Source organism: Rhinolophus ferrumequinum, chromosome 2 (assembly GCF_004115265.2).
Source record: "Rhinolophus ferrumequinum isolate MPI-CBG mRhiFer1 chromosome 2, mRhiFer1_v1.p, whole genome shotgun sequence".
Taxonomy (NCBI): Eukaryota; Metazoa; Chordata; class Mammalia; order Chiroptera; family Rhinolophidae; genus Rhinolophus; species Rhinolophus ferrumequinum.
Window position 1 is genome coordinate 51,024,903 of NC_046285.1, and position 15,306 is coordinate 51,040,208.

Genomic DNA, 15,306 nt, shown 5'->3' on the forward strand with positions numbered 1-15,306 from the left:
TTTATGAAGTGACCCCCCCATAAGTCTAGTACTCACCTGGCACTATACATAGTTATTGCAATATTATTGACTATATTTCCTATGCCGTACATCCCCGTGACTATTTTGTAACTACCAATTTGTACATATTAATCACTTCGCCTTTTTTACCCAGCCCCCCAATTCCCCTCCTATCTGGTAATTATCAGTTTGTTCTCTGTTGTATCTATGAATCTGTTTCTATTTTGTTTTCTTGTTATTGTTGATTTTATACTTTAGATTCCACGTATAAGTAAGATCATATGGTATTTGTCTCTGTCTGACTTATTTTTCTTAGCATAATACCCTCTAATTCCATCCATGTTGTTGCATCAGACTTTTTCATTATTATATTAGTTATAATATAATTATAATATTCCCTGAGGCACAACAATATTGAAATTATGCCAGTTAACACACAATGGCCTCTAAGTGTTCAAATGAAAGGAACAGTGCACGTCTCTCACTTTAAATCAAAGGCTAGAAATTATTAAGCTTAGTGAGGAAGGCATGTCAAATGCCAAGACAGGGCAAAAGCTAGACCTCTTGTGCCAAACAGTTAGCTAAGTGGCGAATGCAAAGGAAAAGTTCTTGAAGGAAATGTAAAATGTTACTCCAGTGAACACACAAATGATAAGAAAGCAAAACAGGCTTATTGCTGATATGGAGAAACTTTCCGTGGTCTAGATAGAAGGTTAAACCAGCCAAACATTCCATTAAGCCAAAGCCTAATCCAAAGCAAAGCCCTAACTCTCTTCAATCCTGTGAAGGCTGAGAGAGGTGAGGAAGCTACAGAAGAAAAGTCTGAAGCCAGCAGAGGTTGGTTCATGAGGTTTAAGGAAGGAATCCGTCTCCATAACATAAAAGTGCAAGATGAAGCAGCAAGTGCTGATGGAGAAACTGCAGCAAGTTCTCCAGAGGATCTGGAAAGATAAATAATGAAGGGGGCTACACTAAACAACAGATTTTCAATATAGACAAAACAGCCTTATATTGGAAGAAAGTGCCATCAAGGGCTTTCCAGCTAGAGAGGTCAGTGCCTGGATTCAAAGCTTCAAAGGACAGTCAGACTCTCTTGTTAGGGGCTAATGCAGCTGGTGACTAGGTTGAAGCCGGTGTTCATTTACTAGTCCACAAATCCTACGGCTCTTAATAATGGCGCCAGATCTACTCTGCCTGTGCCCTATAACTGGAACAACAAAGCCTGGAAGAGAGTACATCTATTTACAACATGGTTTACTGACTATTTTAAGCCCCCTGTTTTAGACCTACTGCTCAGAAAAAAGATTCCTTTCAAAATACCACTGCTTATTGACAAAGTACCTGGTAACACAAGAGCTCTGGAGATGTGTAATGAGATCGATGTTGTTTTGTGTGCTCACAGAACATCCAATCTGCAGCCCATGGATCAAGGATTCATTTTGACCGCAAGTTTTATTATTTAAGAAATACGTTTCATAAATCTGTAGCTGCCATCAATAGTGATTTCTGTTATGGATCTGGGCAAAGTAAATTGAAAACCTTTCTGAAAAGGATTCACCATTCTAGTGCCATTTAAGAATATTAGTGATTCATAGGAAGGAGTCAAAATGTCTAACGGGAATTTGAAAGAAGTTGATTCCAACCCTTATTGATGACTTTGAGGGATTCAAAACTTCAGTGGAGGAGGTAACTGCACATGTGGTGGAAATAGCACGAGAACTAGCATTAGAAGTGGAGCCTAAAGATGTGACTGAATTGCAGCAATTTCATGATAAAACTTTTAAGGAGGAGGAGTTGCTTCTTAGGTTGAGTAAAGAAGGGTTTCTTGAGGTGCAACCTACTGCTGGTAAAGATGCTATGAAGACAGTTGAAATAGCAACAAAGGATTTAGAATACTACATTAGTTGATAAAACAGTGGCAGGGTTTGAGAGAATTGGTTCCAATTTTGGAAGTTCTACTGTGGGTAAAATGCTATCAAACAGCATCGCATGCTCCAGAGAAATCATTTGTGAAAGAAAGAGTCAATCAACGCAGCAGACTTCATTGTCTTATTTTAAGAAATTGCCACGGCCACCCCAGTCTTCAGCAACCACCACCCTGATCAGCCAGTAGCCATCACATTGAGGCAAGAACCTCCACCAGCAAAAAGATTGCAACTCTATGAAGGCTCAGATGATGGTTAGCATTTTTTAGCAATAAAGTACTTTTAAGGTATGTACATTTTTTTTTAGATCTAACACTATTGCACATTTAATAGGCTGTAGTAATAGTGTAAACATAACTTTTACATGCGCTGGGAAACCAAAAAATTCGTGTGATTTGCTTTATTGACATACTCACTTCATGGTGGTGGTCTGGAACCGAACCTGCAGTCCTCGTATGTCTGAGCTATGCCTGTATTGAGTCAGGATGTAAAATGCATTGATGTGGGTTCTGGACAAAGATTTAAGGTTTGCTGTGAGGTGAATATTTAGGAGTAAAATTGCAAGGTATTCTCATGTTTGACTTGACTGTATTTGTCAGATGGCTTTCTCAAGTTTTCTTTTTTTTAAAGATTTTATTGGGGAAGGGGACCAGGACTTTATTGGGGAACAGTGTGTACTTCCAGGCCTTTTTTTTCCAAGTCAAGTTGTTGTCCTTTCAGTCTTAGTTGTGGAGGGCGCAGCTCAGCTCCAGGTCCAGTTGCCGTTACCAGTTGCAGGGGGCGCAGCCCACCATCTCTTGCGGGAGTCTAACCGGCAACCTTGTGGTTGAGAGCCCACACTCCAACCAACTGAGCCATCTGGGTGCTCAGTGGCAGCTCAGGTCAAAGTGCCATGTTCCAGCTCAAGGTGCCATGTTCAATCTTTAGTTGCAGGGGGTGCCCACCATCCCTTGCGGGATTCGAGGAATCGAACTGGCAACCTTGTGGTTGAGAGGACATGCTCCAACCAACTGAGCCATCCGGGAGCTCAGCTCAAGGTGCCGTGTTCAATCTTAGTTGCAGAGGGCGGAGCCCACCATCCCTTGGGGGACCCGAGGAATTGAACTGGCAGCCTTGTGGTTGAGAGCCCACTGGCCCATGTGGGAATTGAACCGGCAGCCTTCGGGGTTAGGAGCACGGAGCTCTTTGAGCCACCGGGCCGGCCCTTCAGTAGCAATTATTAACCTCAGTAAAAAGAAGAGGTTAAAGTTTCACAAGAAAGGCGATGTGGTCTTTGTAAACGACTTGTTCATGCGTGTATATTATTTACGTAGTCATAGTAATGAAAATTGTTCTTTCTGGGTAAATATAGCTAAATGGAAATAGGATTTGATAGGTTTCGTTTTCCAAATTACTCAGTATCTAGGGTGTAGGTCTTGATTTATTAGAGAACAAACCTGTTCTAAGGGGCTGTCTCTTCTGCCCGTGCCCTTTTACTCAGGCCTGGTGCTGGGTTACTCTGTGCGCCTCTTTAATCGGGTCACTGTCTGCTTGTCCCCACCTTTGCTTGATCACAGGATTGGTTATTGTACTTCATTTATCAGTTTCCTGTCATTGTCTTTAGGGGAAACCTTTTTACTAGAATAACTTTGTTCCTAATCTATTTCAGGAAAAATATAAACATATGAGTACCTTTATTAATCTTGTTTAAATAGGCTGATTCTTTTTTTTTTTTTTTAATGTCCTCTAGGAAGTAAGAAGAAAGAGAAGGAACGACCAGAAATTTCTCCTCCATCTGATTTTGAGCACACCATCCATGTTGGCTTTGATGCTGTTACTGGAGAATTCACTGTGAGTTACCTAGTTGGGACTTGTTTATATATCATCAGTCAAGCTTTTCCACTCTGTATTAAGGTTGAAATTAACTTTTCTATCCGCATTGTAACTGAATTCTTAGTGCTTTTCTTCTAAAAGTGTTTGTGGTTGGATATATCTTTATTCTAGGGAGCTGAGCCTGTTATAATTATGCAAAATAGATTTAGATAAATAAACCTTTAGTAAACTCGGCGGACTAGAATTTAGTCAAACCAATAGTTGTGTAGATTGTTTTGTATTTTGTCATTTAGCTCTGGAAATTGATTTTATTAGAGCAACTCAAAACAACTAATTTCTGAATATCTTTTTGTTAGGGCATGCCAGAACAGTGGGCTCGATTATTACAGACCTCCAATATCACCAAACTAGAGCAAAAGAAGAATCCTCAGGCCGTGCTGGATGTCTTAAAGTTCTATGACTCCAACACAGTGAAACAGAAATATCTGAGCTTTACTCCTCCAGGTAAGACATCAGTCAACAGTAAAAGGTTGATTCAAATGAGATTGCGGAGTTGTGAAGCTCTTCTAGATAAAAAGAAAGCTTCTAGAAAAATAAAAGAACTAAGCTATGGTTCTTGTCTCTGCTTCTTCCCTTGCATGGATCTGCCTTTTGTTAACTGATTGGAGCAGCTCTTATTCATAAGTTGGAGTCCGGGAATCTCTTAGTTTTGCCAAAAGTGGGTGTTTTGGCCTTTTTGTTTTTCTCATTACTTTTCAGTGACATCCAGCAATACAAGGGAAAGATGCTGATTTATAGGCGTGTTTATACTAGAAATATATTTACTGTTAGTGGGATAGGAGGAGGGTGGTTTTAAATGCACAAACTCTGAAGTAAATGTTTAAATCCACTCAAAAATTGAAACTTATCAAATATATAAACATTAAATAAGCATTAGATTAAAGTACCTCAAAATTGGAATATCATCAGGTAAGAACTGGAGAAAAGTGGATTTTAAAAAATTGTTCAAATCAGGATCAGAATAGAGTTCATACATTACAGTTGATTACAATATCTCTTGAATCTTTTTTGATATTTAGGCTTCCTCTCCCTCTCTCTGGTTCTCATGGTTTCTTTTCATTGCAATTTATTTGTTAAAGAAACAAGATCATTTGTCCTGTTTCCTTCAGTGTGGATTTTACTAATTACATTCCAAGGTGTTATTTAATATGTTTCTGTGTCCCCTGAAGTCATACATGTAGTTTTTAAAAACGATATGGTTGATTATGATTGAGCTAAAACCATACCTGTAGTTTTAACTATACTTAATTTGAATGCATCATTGCCAAAATAAGGACTGTGTTCAAGGAAGAAATAGAGACCACTTGGCAAATGATTTTGAACTTTTTTGCTTAGTCTACTATGTCCTTAGCAAAAGGTCAGATTTGTCTCTAGAATGTTTGTGTCAACTAGTAAGTCTGTAAATTAATAATCTTTTTTTTAAATCAATGTTTGACCAGAAAATAGTATATTCTTTTCAGTGTGTGTGTGTGTGTGTGTGTGTGTGTGTACATTTTTAAAAGTAAAACAAAACAAAACTTGCTCTTCTAAACTCCAATATTTTAACATTTAGTCTTCATGAACTGTTTTAGCTTCAGGGATTTGTTTTCATACTGATCAAAATTTATGTCAAGAATTGTCCTTTGCCCAATGGCTGATGTCTGAATGGTTGCTTTAAGTTCCTTGACAGGCAGTTTTCTGAAGAAAGTATCGTTATGAGTGAACTTGTTTTAATAAATACAGATTGACAGTTGTGGTTTCAAAGAAATTTTTAATAACTTTATTAAGATATAATTTATATGCTATAAAATTCACTTATTTGGAGTATACAATTGAATGATTTTTAGTAAATTTGCAGAGTTCCATTAAGATTTGAGATTTGTTAGCTCAATCTTATATGAATTCTTGTTTGAATACTGATATTATTGTTTTTCTCAAGACTTAGTTCAACTTAAAATGAAATCAGTCTAAGAACATTTTACTTCCTCTGCTTTACATTTTCTTTTATTATATAGATGTTTTATTTTATGAATTGTTAATTTAGCATTGTTTTCTGTTTCATATTCAGAGAAAGATGGCTTCCCTTCTGGAACACCACCAGTAAGTTAATATGTTATTTCTTGTAGCTCTTGTTCTAATATAAGTTACCCCAAACAAATCTCAGTTCTATTTTACTTTCTAAAATACATTACAGCCATCAGAAATAAATAACCACTTAATACATGTTTTAGCTATCTACTTGATTAGTTGAGAAAGCCATATTAAACAAATTGAATTTCCTTGATATGATAATTAAAGTGACTAAAACTTATTAGGATCTTTAGAGAAGTTTAGCTACTTTTGGGTAATGTTTCCATATATAAACACGAATACAAAGAACTTGCTAGCTTTTTCCTGTGATACCTTCTGCTGAATATAGACTTGGGAAACATAGTGAACAATTGAAGCCTTTCAGAGTCTTCAGTGTCGGAAACTTGACCTAAGTTATCATGTCAGCACAGTCAGTCACCTCCTGCAAACAATCACTGTTTTATTTTCAATTCCTCAATTAGGAGGAAACAATCTCCTGGAGTTATATGAAGATTAAATGCGGTAACATGTAAAGTACCTAACTAGCACATACCTGGAGTATAATAATCTCTATAAAGCTTAATGCCTTCCTCTTGCTTCGTTAGCCTCCATTTTTTTCTCGTGAATCTGGCTGTTTCAAATGACTGAAAATGACTGACTTATACAAAGCCTAGAGAATCTGTTTTTGGTCTTAACAAAGTGATATTTTACTTTTAGGGTTTGTTTAAAGGATATCAAATTCTCTGTATAAAGGGCCTAAATTCTCTCAAGAATACTTGATGTTTATCATACACATTTATTTCATAAACTACTTTTCTTATAAAATTACCTTTGCTTTTGAAGTGATTAGATTAGAGCCAGTGTTGAAACCAGCTCTTAAAATACATTTTTTCTTTTTTTTAATTTATTGGGGTGACAATAAAATACATTTTTTCAAGTGTGTTAAAAGAAAGATAGTTATATTTTAATGTATTATTATATTTGACTTCCTTACTGTGCTCGTATGATAAATGCAGCTGAATACCAAGGGATCGGAAACATCAGTGGCAGTAACAGAGGAAGACGACGATGATGAAGAGGCTGCTCCCCCTGTTATTGCCCCACGACCAGATCACACAAAATCGGTGAGTGTCTGACGAGTGAATCAAGCTGTGTGTGCCTGCGTTTTAGAAAACAGCAGTCTGTATTTGACTTCCAATGATTAATTTTAAAATACCCTCATGCTTAAAATATTTTAGTGTGGGGAATTTGAATAGGAGATGTTTACCTAAAGACCACTCATAAAACAACCAGCTTTTTAAAGAAAACCAGTAAAATGCACCTAAGCCATCAAAAAAAACTAGCTTTTTTGAAAGTTAAAATCGAATGGCTTCTTTAAAGTTAAAATATCTCATTGTTTTTTTCTTTTTGTATTAAATCTCCTCTTCCAAAGAATTCATCTGTTTCTCTGGCTTTCTCTGTTTATGTCAATGCAAATAACTACTGTATCTAAAACTTGGATTTTACTTCTCACCCAAATTATGTATTTTATCCCATTTTACATTTCTCTCAAAACATTGGTGTCATTTAAGAGGCTGCTGAGTGTGAAATTTTTACCAGATATAGGAGAATTTGAACAATTATAACCTTAGATAGAGACAGAAAGAAAGAGTCGTGTCCCTCTCTCTGTACTACTACCAGTAAAGCGTGGGGAAAGGCGCCGCACAGTGGAGTGTGATAGAGTATTGGCACGATGGGCAGCTAAAGCTCTGGGGCCTGCCCTTAGATCCTGATCTAATGATAGGGGCCCTATTTTCTTTTCTTTTTTTATTGGGGAAGGGGAACAGGACTTTATTGGGGAACAGTGTGTACTTCCAGGACTTTTTTCCAAGTCAAGTTGTTGTCCTTTCAATCTTAGTTGTGGAGGGTGCCATTCAGCTTCAAGTTGTTGTCCTTTCAGTCTTAGTTGTGGAGGGCGCAGCTCAGCTCCAGGTCCAGTTGCCATTACTAGTTGCAGGGGGCGCAGCCCACCATCTCTTGCGGGAGTCGAGGAATTGAACTGACAACCTTGTGGTTGAGAGGACGCGCTCCAACCAACTGAGCCATCTGGAAGGCAGCTCAGCTCAAGGTGCCATGTTCAATCTTAGTTGCAGGGGGCGCAGCCCACCATCCCTTGCAGGAGTCGAACTGGCAACCTTGTGGTTGAGAGGATGCACTCCAACCAACTGAGCCATCCGGGAGCTCAGTGGCAGCTCAACTCAAGGTGCCGTGTTCAATCTTAGTTGCAAGGGGCGGAGCCCACCATCCCTTGCGGGACTTGAGGAATTGAACTGACAACCTTGTGGTTGAGAGCCCACTGGCCCATGTGGGAATTGAACCGGCAGCCTTTGGAGTTAGGAGCATGGAGCTCCAACTGCCTGAGCCACCGGGCCGGCCCCAGGGGCCCTATTTTCTTTACCTCCTAGAACTGGCTATTTGACACGAAATGGTAGAAATCATATTTGTGTAAAAAATTTTGTAGGAATTAATAGTTATTTTAACATTAAGGTTTCTATTATTAGAACACTGGAGACAGCTTGGTTTTGGTTAAAAATCAAAGAACTGAATAGTGTGCCAATAAGAATGCCTAGGGCTGGCCCTGTGGCTCAGGTGGTTGGAGCGCCGGGCTCCTAATGCTGAGGTCACTGGTTCGAACCAGAGTGGGGTGGGTGGGAGGCTGAAGTAGGGGGGGAAATAAAGAAAAGAATACCTAAAAATATTTTTCCTCAAATCTCAGCAATTAACTATCTCTCTGCAGATTTACACGCGGTCTGTAATTGACCCTATTCCTGCACCAGTTGGTGATTCTAATATTGATGGTGGTGCCAAGTCTTCTGACAAACAGAAAAAGAAGACCAAAATGACAGATGAAGAGATTATGGAGAAATTAAGTATGTTTCCTATATTTTACATTATTTTTAAATTGTTAAGAGCTCTTGAAACATTTGGCCCAGACGGATTTTAATTTATACCCTATATATTGGCTTAAGACATAAAGAATAAAATGTTTTCTTCTAGGAACAATAGCTTGAATTAAAATCTAGTAAAGCCAAAATAAAAAAATGTAGTGAAGCCAAAATAATACTCATTCTCTTCCCTGCTTGTTTATTATGTGTTGACTAGTGAGCAACATCTCTGCAATAGTCAGTACCATTTTTTCTCTTCCTTTTTGTCTGTCAACTATCATTGGCCTGGAAAAAGCATTGGAAATAATGTGCATAGTGTCAGAGAGAGGGTAGCAATATTGTCTGATTTACAAATGTACAGCAACTGTAGTTATAAAGAACACTGATCTATTGGGACCAAGGAAAACTGTAACTGCAGTGGCTGGGGACTTGAGGTTGGGTACCTGTATAAAATTGGATTATTTATGTGCATTTCCTGTCTCCTTTTACCTTGAGCAAGTGAAAATTTATTATGGTTTTCTCATGTTTTTACTTACTGGTAGTAAGACTGTAAGATAATTTTATGCCCAACATCCTAATTTTAAAACATGTTTCTTTGTGAACTTTCCTAAAACAGATGTTTGATTAGTTCATATTAGAGTAGTTTTTATAGTAATAAAGGGTTTTCTAAATCTATTGTAAGATCAAAGATGTGGGAAGAGTCAGAAAAGCCATTTAGGGTTAATCATTTGCATGTTATTTATATATTATTTCTGATACTAAATAGTTTCATGAGTTTAATACATTTCAGTGGAGTATGAAATTTTCCCCAGAAATTGCCCAGTTTTAAGACTGAACATCCCACATCATGGAAAACCTCTGTTTCAGGCAAACTGGTACAGTTGGTCATTTGAAAACATGATCATTTTTGAGGAAATGATAGGATAATGAAGGCATTAGTTAGGAGTTCTAATCTCGATCCTTTTTTTTTTAAATTAAGTTTCTTTAGTGTTTTGTGTTTGAAACACATTATTTTTGAATACTTAGTGTTAATGTTTGAAAACCACTGTTCTAAAATCAGTGGTTTATTAAAGGGATTAATGATATCAGAATTAATTTACAATTTAAAAGTGCTTGACTGAGATCATAACTTTTTGTTGTTTTTGTTTAAAATAGGAACTATTGTGAGCATCGGTGACCCTAAGAAAAAATACACAAGATACGAAAAAATTGGGCAAGGGTAAGTATTTGTGATTATATTACCACAATATTCAATACTGCCTAGGTGTACAGCGTGATATCTCTTTTGCCTGCTGTCATCGAGCACTTACAAGTATTCTATGAGTGGTGTCCTTGGATTTGTGTAAATTAGTAATGCATTTATTTTTAGATGCTATTAAAAACTGTACTACTTACCAATGATTGTACATTGTTTTCTTCTTAAATGTTATTTCCCATTGGTGGTAAGAAATTATTAGGTGGGTGAAAAATTTGCACATTAAATATATTTAAAAGACAGAACATTTATTACAAGGTTATAGGCAATAAAAACATGCATTTTAATCAAATCATTGAGTATTGATCTTTGAGTCTACTGATCTTCTGATTTTTGTCCAATAATTTGTATTCATGAACTATACTAACTAAACTTTTTTTTGTTTTTTCCTGTTGCTTCTGGAGCAAATGAACATCTGGAATTTTTAATGTTATTAATCTCTGGAAAATGTTCTGTGAATTTAGACAGAGAGTTTAAGTCTTTTTGAAAACTTCCTTATGAGTTTCTTTTTAAAAACTAAATGCAGTTGCAACACTGGTTTTAATAACAAAAAATTGAGAATATTTTAATATTATTGAGCATGATAATGGATGAATGTTATATATGGAATCGTATGTAGTAATAATAATGAACAAGAATAAAATCCATGTGGATGACCATCCCAAATCCAATGTTGAATTAAAAAAGCAAATTGCAGACAAATACATAAAATGAAACCATTTATATGACATTTAAAAATGATGTTAACTATATTCTATAGAGATGCACACCTATGTCCTTTGTAGTTAAAATACAGAGAAATGCATGGAACTGATGCACATCAAATACAGAATAAACACCAAATACAGATGACTTTGGGAGGAGGGAGATGCCTTTGGAAAAGGCACACAAGGACCTTCAAATTTATTTATAGTTCATCGTTTCTTAAGCAGGGGAAGTGGATCCATGAGTACATGTTACTTTTTTCTTTATCTTTTTTCTACATTTTTGTAGGTATGAAATTTGTGACAGATTTCTAACAAGTTTTGGCCACAAGGATTTCCTCTTTTTCTTATTTTTTTCCCTTTTGTTTTTGCTTTTACTCCTATTAAAGATACTAAGTCTTAAATGTTTAATCCTTTTTCAATTCTAAGTATAAAGTCTTTGGGTTATAAATGGTAATGCTTTGTGTCTTTTTCCCCGCTAGGGCTTCTGGAACAGTTTTCACTGCTACTGATGTGGCTTTGGGACAGGAGGTAGGTACTTTTTCATAATTTGGGTGTTGCCATTAGCTTTTAGTATAGAAGGAAAGTAAGTAAACCTGTGAATAATCAATAGGAATTTCTTTCAGTTGAATATGTTGAAAGAATTACTCTATGTAATTTTATAGCACTTTTCTTTTTAAGGGGGGAAAAGGAATTATGCTTTGTTTCATAAATAAACAAATATTTAAAAAATTATTTTCCCAGCTTGGAATGAAAAGAATTAATTTCTGGTACTAGGCTAACCTTGGGTTGGTTAATCAGCTTCAAGAGAAATCTAAAAATATTTGGGTTCTATGTTACTACAAAGCATTGTACCTAGGCAGTGTGGAAATAAAAGTGTTACCTATGAGTAAATTGGCATTTCATTGTACAACATTTATACAATAAATTATTAACTGATTGATATTTGAAATTTTCTAAGATAATTGGGAACTTGTCCTGATTTTGTTTTTTTAATTCTGTTTCTCCATCATAGGTTGCTATCAAACAGATTAATTTACAGAAACAACCAAAGAAGGAATTGATCATTAATGAGATTCTGGTGATGAAAGAATTAAAGAATCCCAACATAGTTAACTTCTTGGACAGGTAAATATGAATATTTCCCAAGCGTTGGAACAAAAATGTGGAAATTTTATGTCTCATAGCCACTTCAGTTAGACCAGAGTAGAATGTCAGTGCTGAAAACTGAGCTTGAAGGAGGAGGAGAGGTAAAAATAGCACATTACAGTTTAACAGATTCTTTTTTTACGTAGATGTCACTTGGCAAGTGAGAGAAGGCAGTTAAATGAAGGACATTGCTGCTGGTGCTCATATTAATTACAAATGATCAGAAGCAGAAACATTAAGGGAAGGTTGGCTGGGATTCATATCTTGATTAACAGAGATGATTGGCTACACAGTTTTTAAACTTTTAGATCAATTTTTATTTCAAGTACTTTAATGGGCAAATAGTATGTCTGCTAAAACCTCATTTGATTTAGGAATTGATGTTAAAAAGCAAAATAGAAAATTATGTGTCTTACAACTATGTGTGTTTTTTTAAGTAATTACATACATGTGAATGAAAGAAGAATAGAAAATAAATGAAAATGATAATAGTGATTATATTAGAGGTAAAGAATTATAGGTGATTTTCTTATTTCCATATTTAAATTTGTTTTGAATGTGGAAAAGATTACCCATTTTTAGACTTTAGCCCTAGTTGTGGGACCATGTTCATAGAAACAAACTTTCCAGGTATACTTCCCTGCTTTTTAAAATAGTATTTTAAGTCAGTATGGTAGCATGTTAAGATAAGCCATAAGTTTTGGAATCAGTTGTAGTTGGCTTCAGATTCTGGTTCTGTCACTCATTAGCTATGTGACCTTGGATTAGTTACTTAACCTCTCCAAGCTTCTGTCTCTTCATCTGTAAAACAGGATGAATAGTTCTTACCATACAGGGGTATTTTAATTGGAATAATCTGTGTACACAGCCAAGTTTCTTTCAGTTGTGGGCAAACTTTAAAGTGATTCATGAAAATCATAATGACCCTGTTAGTTTTCTGTGCTTTTAGGTAGCAGCTTTCTAGTTTTCTTTCTAGCTCTCAAAGCTATCAACTTTTTAGTTTTGTTATTAGTGTGCCTAACATTTGAATTCTTCAACATAGAGTGCCATGTGTTTAGAAAAAGTGAAAATGTAAATATATTCTGTGTGTTCTTTTCTTAGTTACCTGGTGGGAGATGAATTGTTTGTAGTTATGGAGTACCTTGCTGGGGGATCACTTACTGATGTTGTAACAGAAACCTGCATGGATGAAGCACAGATTGCTGCTGTATGCAGAGAGGTGAGTTTGCTCCCTTCTTGGTAAGTTATGGTGATGTGTGGTTAGCAGGAGGTGAAAAAAGGGAAAGCTTTTTGCACAGGTAGTTTTTATTGTTTGAGATAATTTCTCTGTACACATTCTCTGCAAGTTTTTTCCATACCATTTCATCCTACATGAGAGTTTCAACCCTTTCCTTCATGTGTGTGTAAAATAGTTCTGGAATGAAGCGCCCAACTCACAGGTAAATTTCAGTGGAGTGATCATTATAATTCATCATCCAAACAGATACTTTCGAGAGTGCAAGGGGAGCCATTAAAAATACACCACTCAGCAGTAGAAACAAGAGCTATCTCAGGCTATCTCAGGCAAAGGAGGACATATGCTCACCTTAAGTATCAATAAATCTGCTGTTGGCTTTACTGATCTCATTGAATGTGAAGAAACTGGTTGTTTCTTGATATTCATGAATGAGTTACTACATATACTGCTTGCTTAAGCCAGCAAATTCTGCCACATTGTCTATGTCTAAGCCAAAAGCAAGCTTTCCTCTTCCATGTAATCTTTTTTTACAGATGACACTTAGGTTAATGATTTTCTCATTGTCACTGAACGTAGTATCACAATACTACTTTCAAATATCCTAGGAATTATTGTCACAAAGGACAAAATTGTAAAAGTTCTTAAGGCTATTTTGTTTTCTATGATTTGGCTTTCGCATTTTTACAGTGATACATAGTGAATTATAAACTTTATTCATGTAAGAACAATACATATGATGTTTTCCTTTTCCAGCTTTTATTAAGGTGTTAAAAAAGTAGTCTTTGAAAATTGTAATTCTGAATTAATTACACTTCACCTGTGGGGTAGCTCCTTTGGTTGTTTTAGGAGGGAGGTAAGAATTGTTAATAGTTACAGTATGTTTTAGGAGTTTTTCTAATTGTGATGAGTTTCTATTTATTTCTACAAGTATTTTTCTGGGGATTTGTCTTTTTTCCCAGGAATCTGCTTCAATGTTTGGTGAACGTGGTGTAATAATACGTAGTTTACCTGCTTTTTTTTTCCTTGAATGAATGGAATATTTTGAATGAGATTTTTATTTGTTTTTAGTTATGTACAGACTTTTTTTGTACTACTCTGATGGAGGTAAGAAATAAAAACACAGCTTTTTCAAAGTTTACAATTTATACTCAGTTTATATATTATATATTATATATATATTATATATTATAAACATAGGGGCAAGTAGATTTTTTAAATCTAATTTTATTCTTGTATTTAAGGGAGGGAGAGGATGTTTTCCTCACTTTGGACTCAGTGCTTTCTGAAACATAGCATAAGAGGAAAGTTATTCCTTTATTGTTGGTGTCTAGGTTGTGAATGTAGTAGCTTTATGTAAAATCCACCATAGAAGAAATGAAGAAAACATCTTCTATCATCCTGGTGAACAGCTGGATGGAACCAGACCACCCAGGCTCTTACCCACTTTTCAGTGGCACATTGATTAGACTTGAGTATCTGAGATTCATACGGGAATAATTCAAGTTTATCCTTTATTGTCGAAATGATTTCTAAAGAGCCTTGTACATATTTGCCAAGTGCTGCATACCTTTAGGTATTTCGACCTGAAAAGGCCTAGAAATTATATAGGCCCACCCATCATTTTATAAATGAGAACATTGAAGATTAAATGTTATTCTTAAGGTTTTAAACAATCCATGGCAGGACTAAATAAGACATCATTTAATGATCTCTGGGCAAGACCAGAAGGTGGAAGATGGGGGATCTAATTAATTAAGGTGTCCTTTCTTTTAATGACTTCGCACATGAGAGGATGTTTTTTCTTTATAAATGTATTGGCGTGTCTTGGATACTAGAAGCAGTGCTCAGGCCATAAGCAGTATTGGACTTAGACTTTTAAGAGACTTTTTCATTGATTGGTTTTTTTTCTTCTGTTCAGTGTTTACAGGCATTGGAGTTTTTACATGCTAACCAAGTGATCCACAGAGACATCAAAAGTGACAATGTGCTTTTGGGGATGGAAGGATCAGTTAAACTTAGTGAGTAATAAATGAACAAATATCATTTATTTGTTGTTTATTATAATTTTCTGCCTTTTGTTTAAGTAAAAAATCTGTTAACGTTTTTATGATAATATATGGAGGAGGGAGAAACACAACTGGACAGCTTGTATTGAAATAGCAAATCTATACTTTCTGAATAATTTTAGGTG

The 15,306-nt window shown here is 35.8% G+C and overlaps 1 protein-coding gene across 2 annotated transcripts in view; it reads left to right on the forward strand.

Moving 5' to 3' along the window:
• Nucleotides 1–15,306, forward strand: part of PAK2 (p21 (RAC1) activated kinase 2) — a 72,306-nt gene that overhangs the window by 35,385 nt on the left and 21,615 nt on the right. For both annotated transcript variants that reach the window (XM_033129672.1, XM_033129671.1), the window contains 10 exons: nucleotides 3,655–3,755; nucleotides 4,094–4,241; nucleotides 5,845–5,876; nucleotides 6,863–6,970; nucleotides 8,623–8,755; nucleotides 9,926–9,989; nucleotides 11,212–11,260; nucleotides 11,745–11,857; nucleotides 12,980–13,097; nucleotides 15,034–15,133. In XM_033129672.1, coding sequence (XP_032985563.1) covers nucleotides 3,655–3,755; nucleotides 4,094–4,241; nucleotides 5,845–5,876; nucleotides 6,863–6,970; nucleotides 8,623–8,755; nucleotides 9,926–9,989; nucleotides 11,212–11,260; nucleotides 11,745–11,857; nucleotides 12,980–13,097; nucleotides 15,034–15,133 — 966 coding nt within the window. The remainder of the gene's footprint in view (nucleotides 1–3,654; nucleotides 3,756–4,093; nucleotides 4,242–5,844; nucleotides 5,877–6,862; nucleotides 6,971–8,622; nucleotides 8,756–9,925; nucleotides 9,990–11,211; nucleotides 11,261–11,744; nucleotides 11,858–12,979; nucleotides 13,098–15,033; nucleotides 15,134–15,306) is intronic.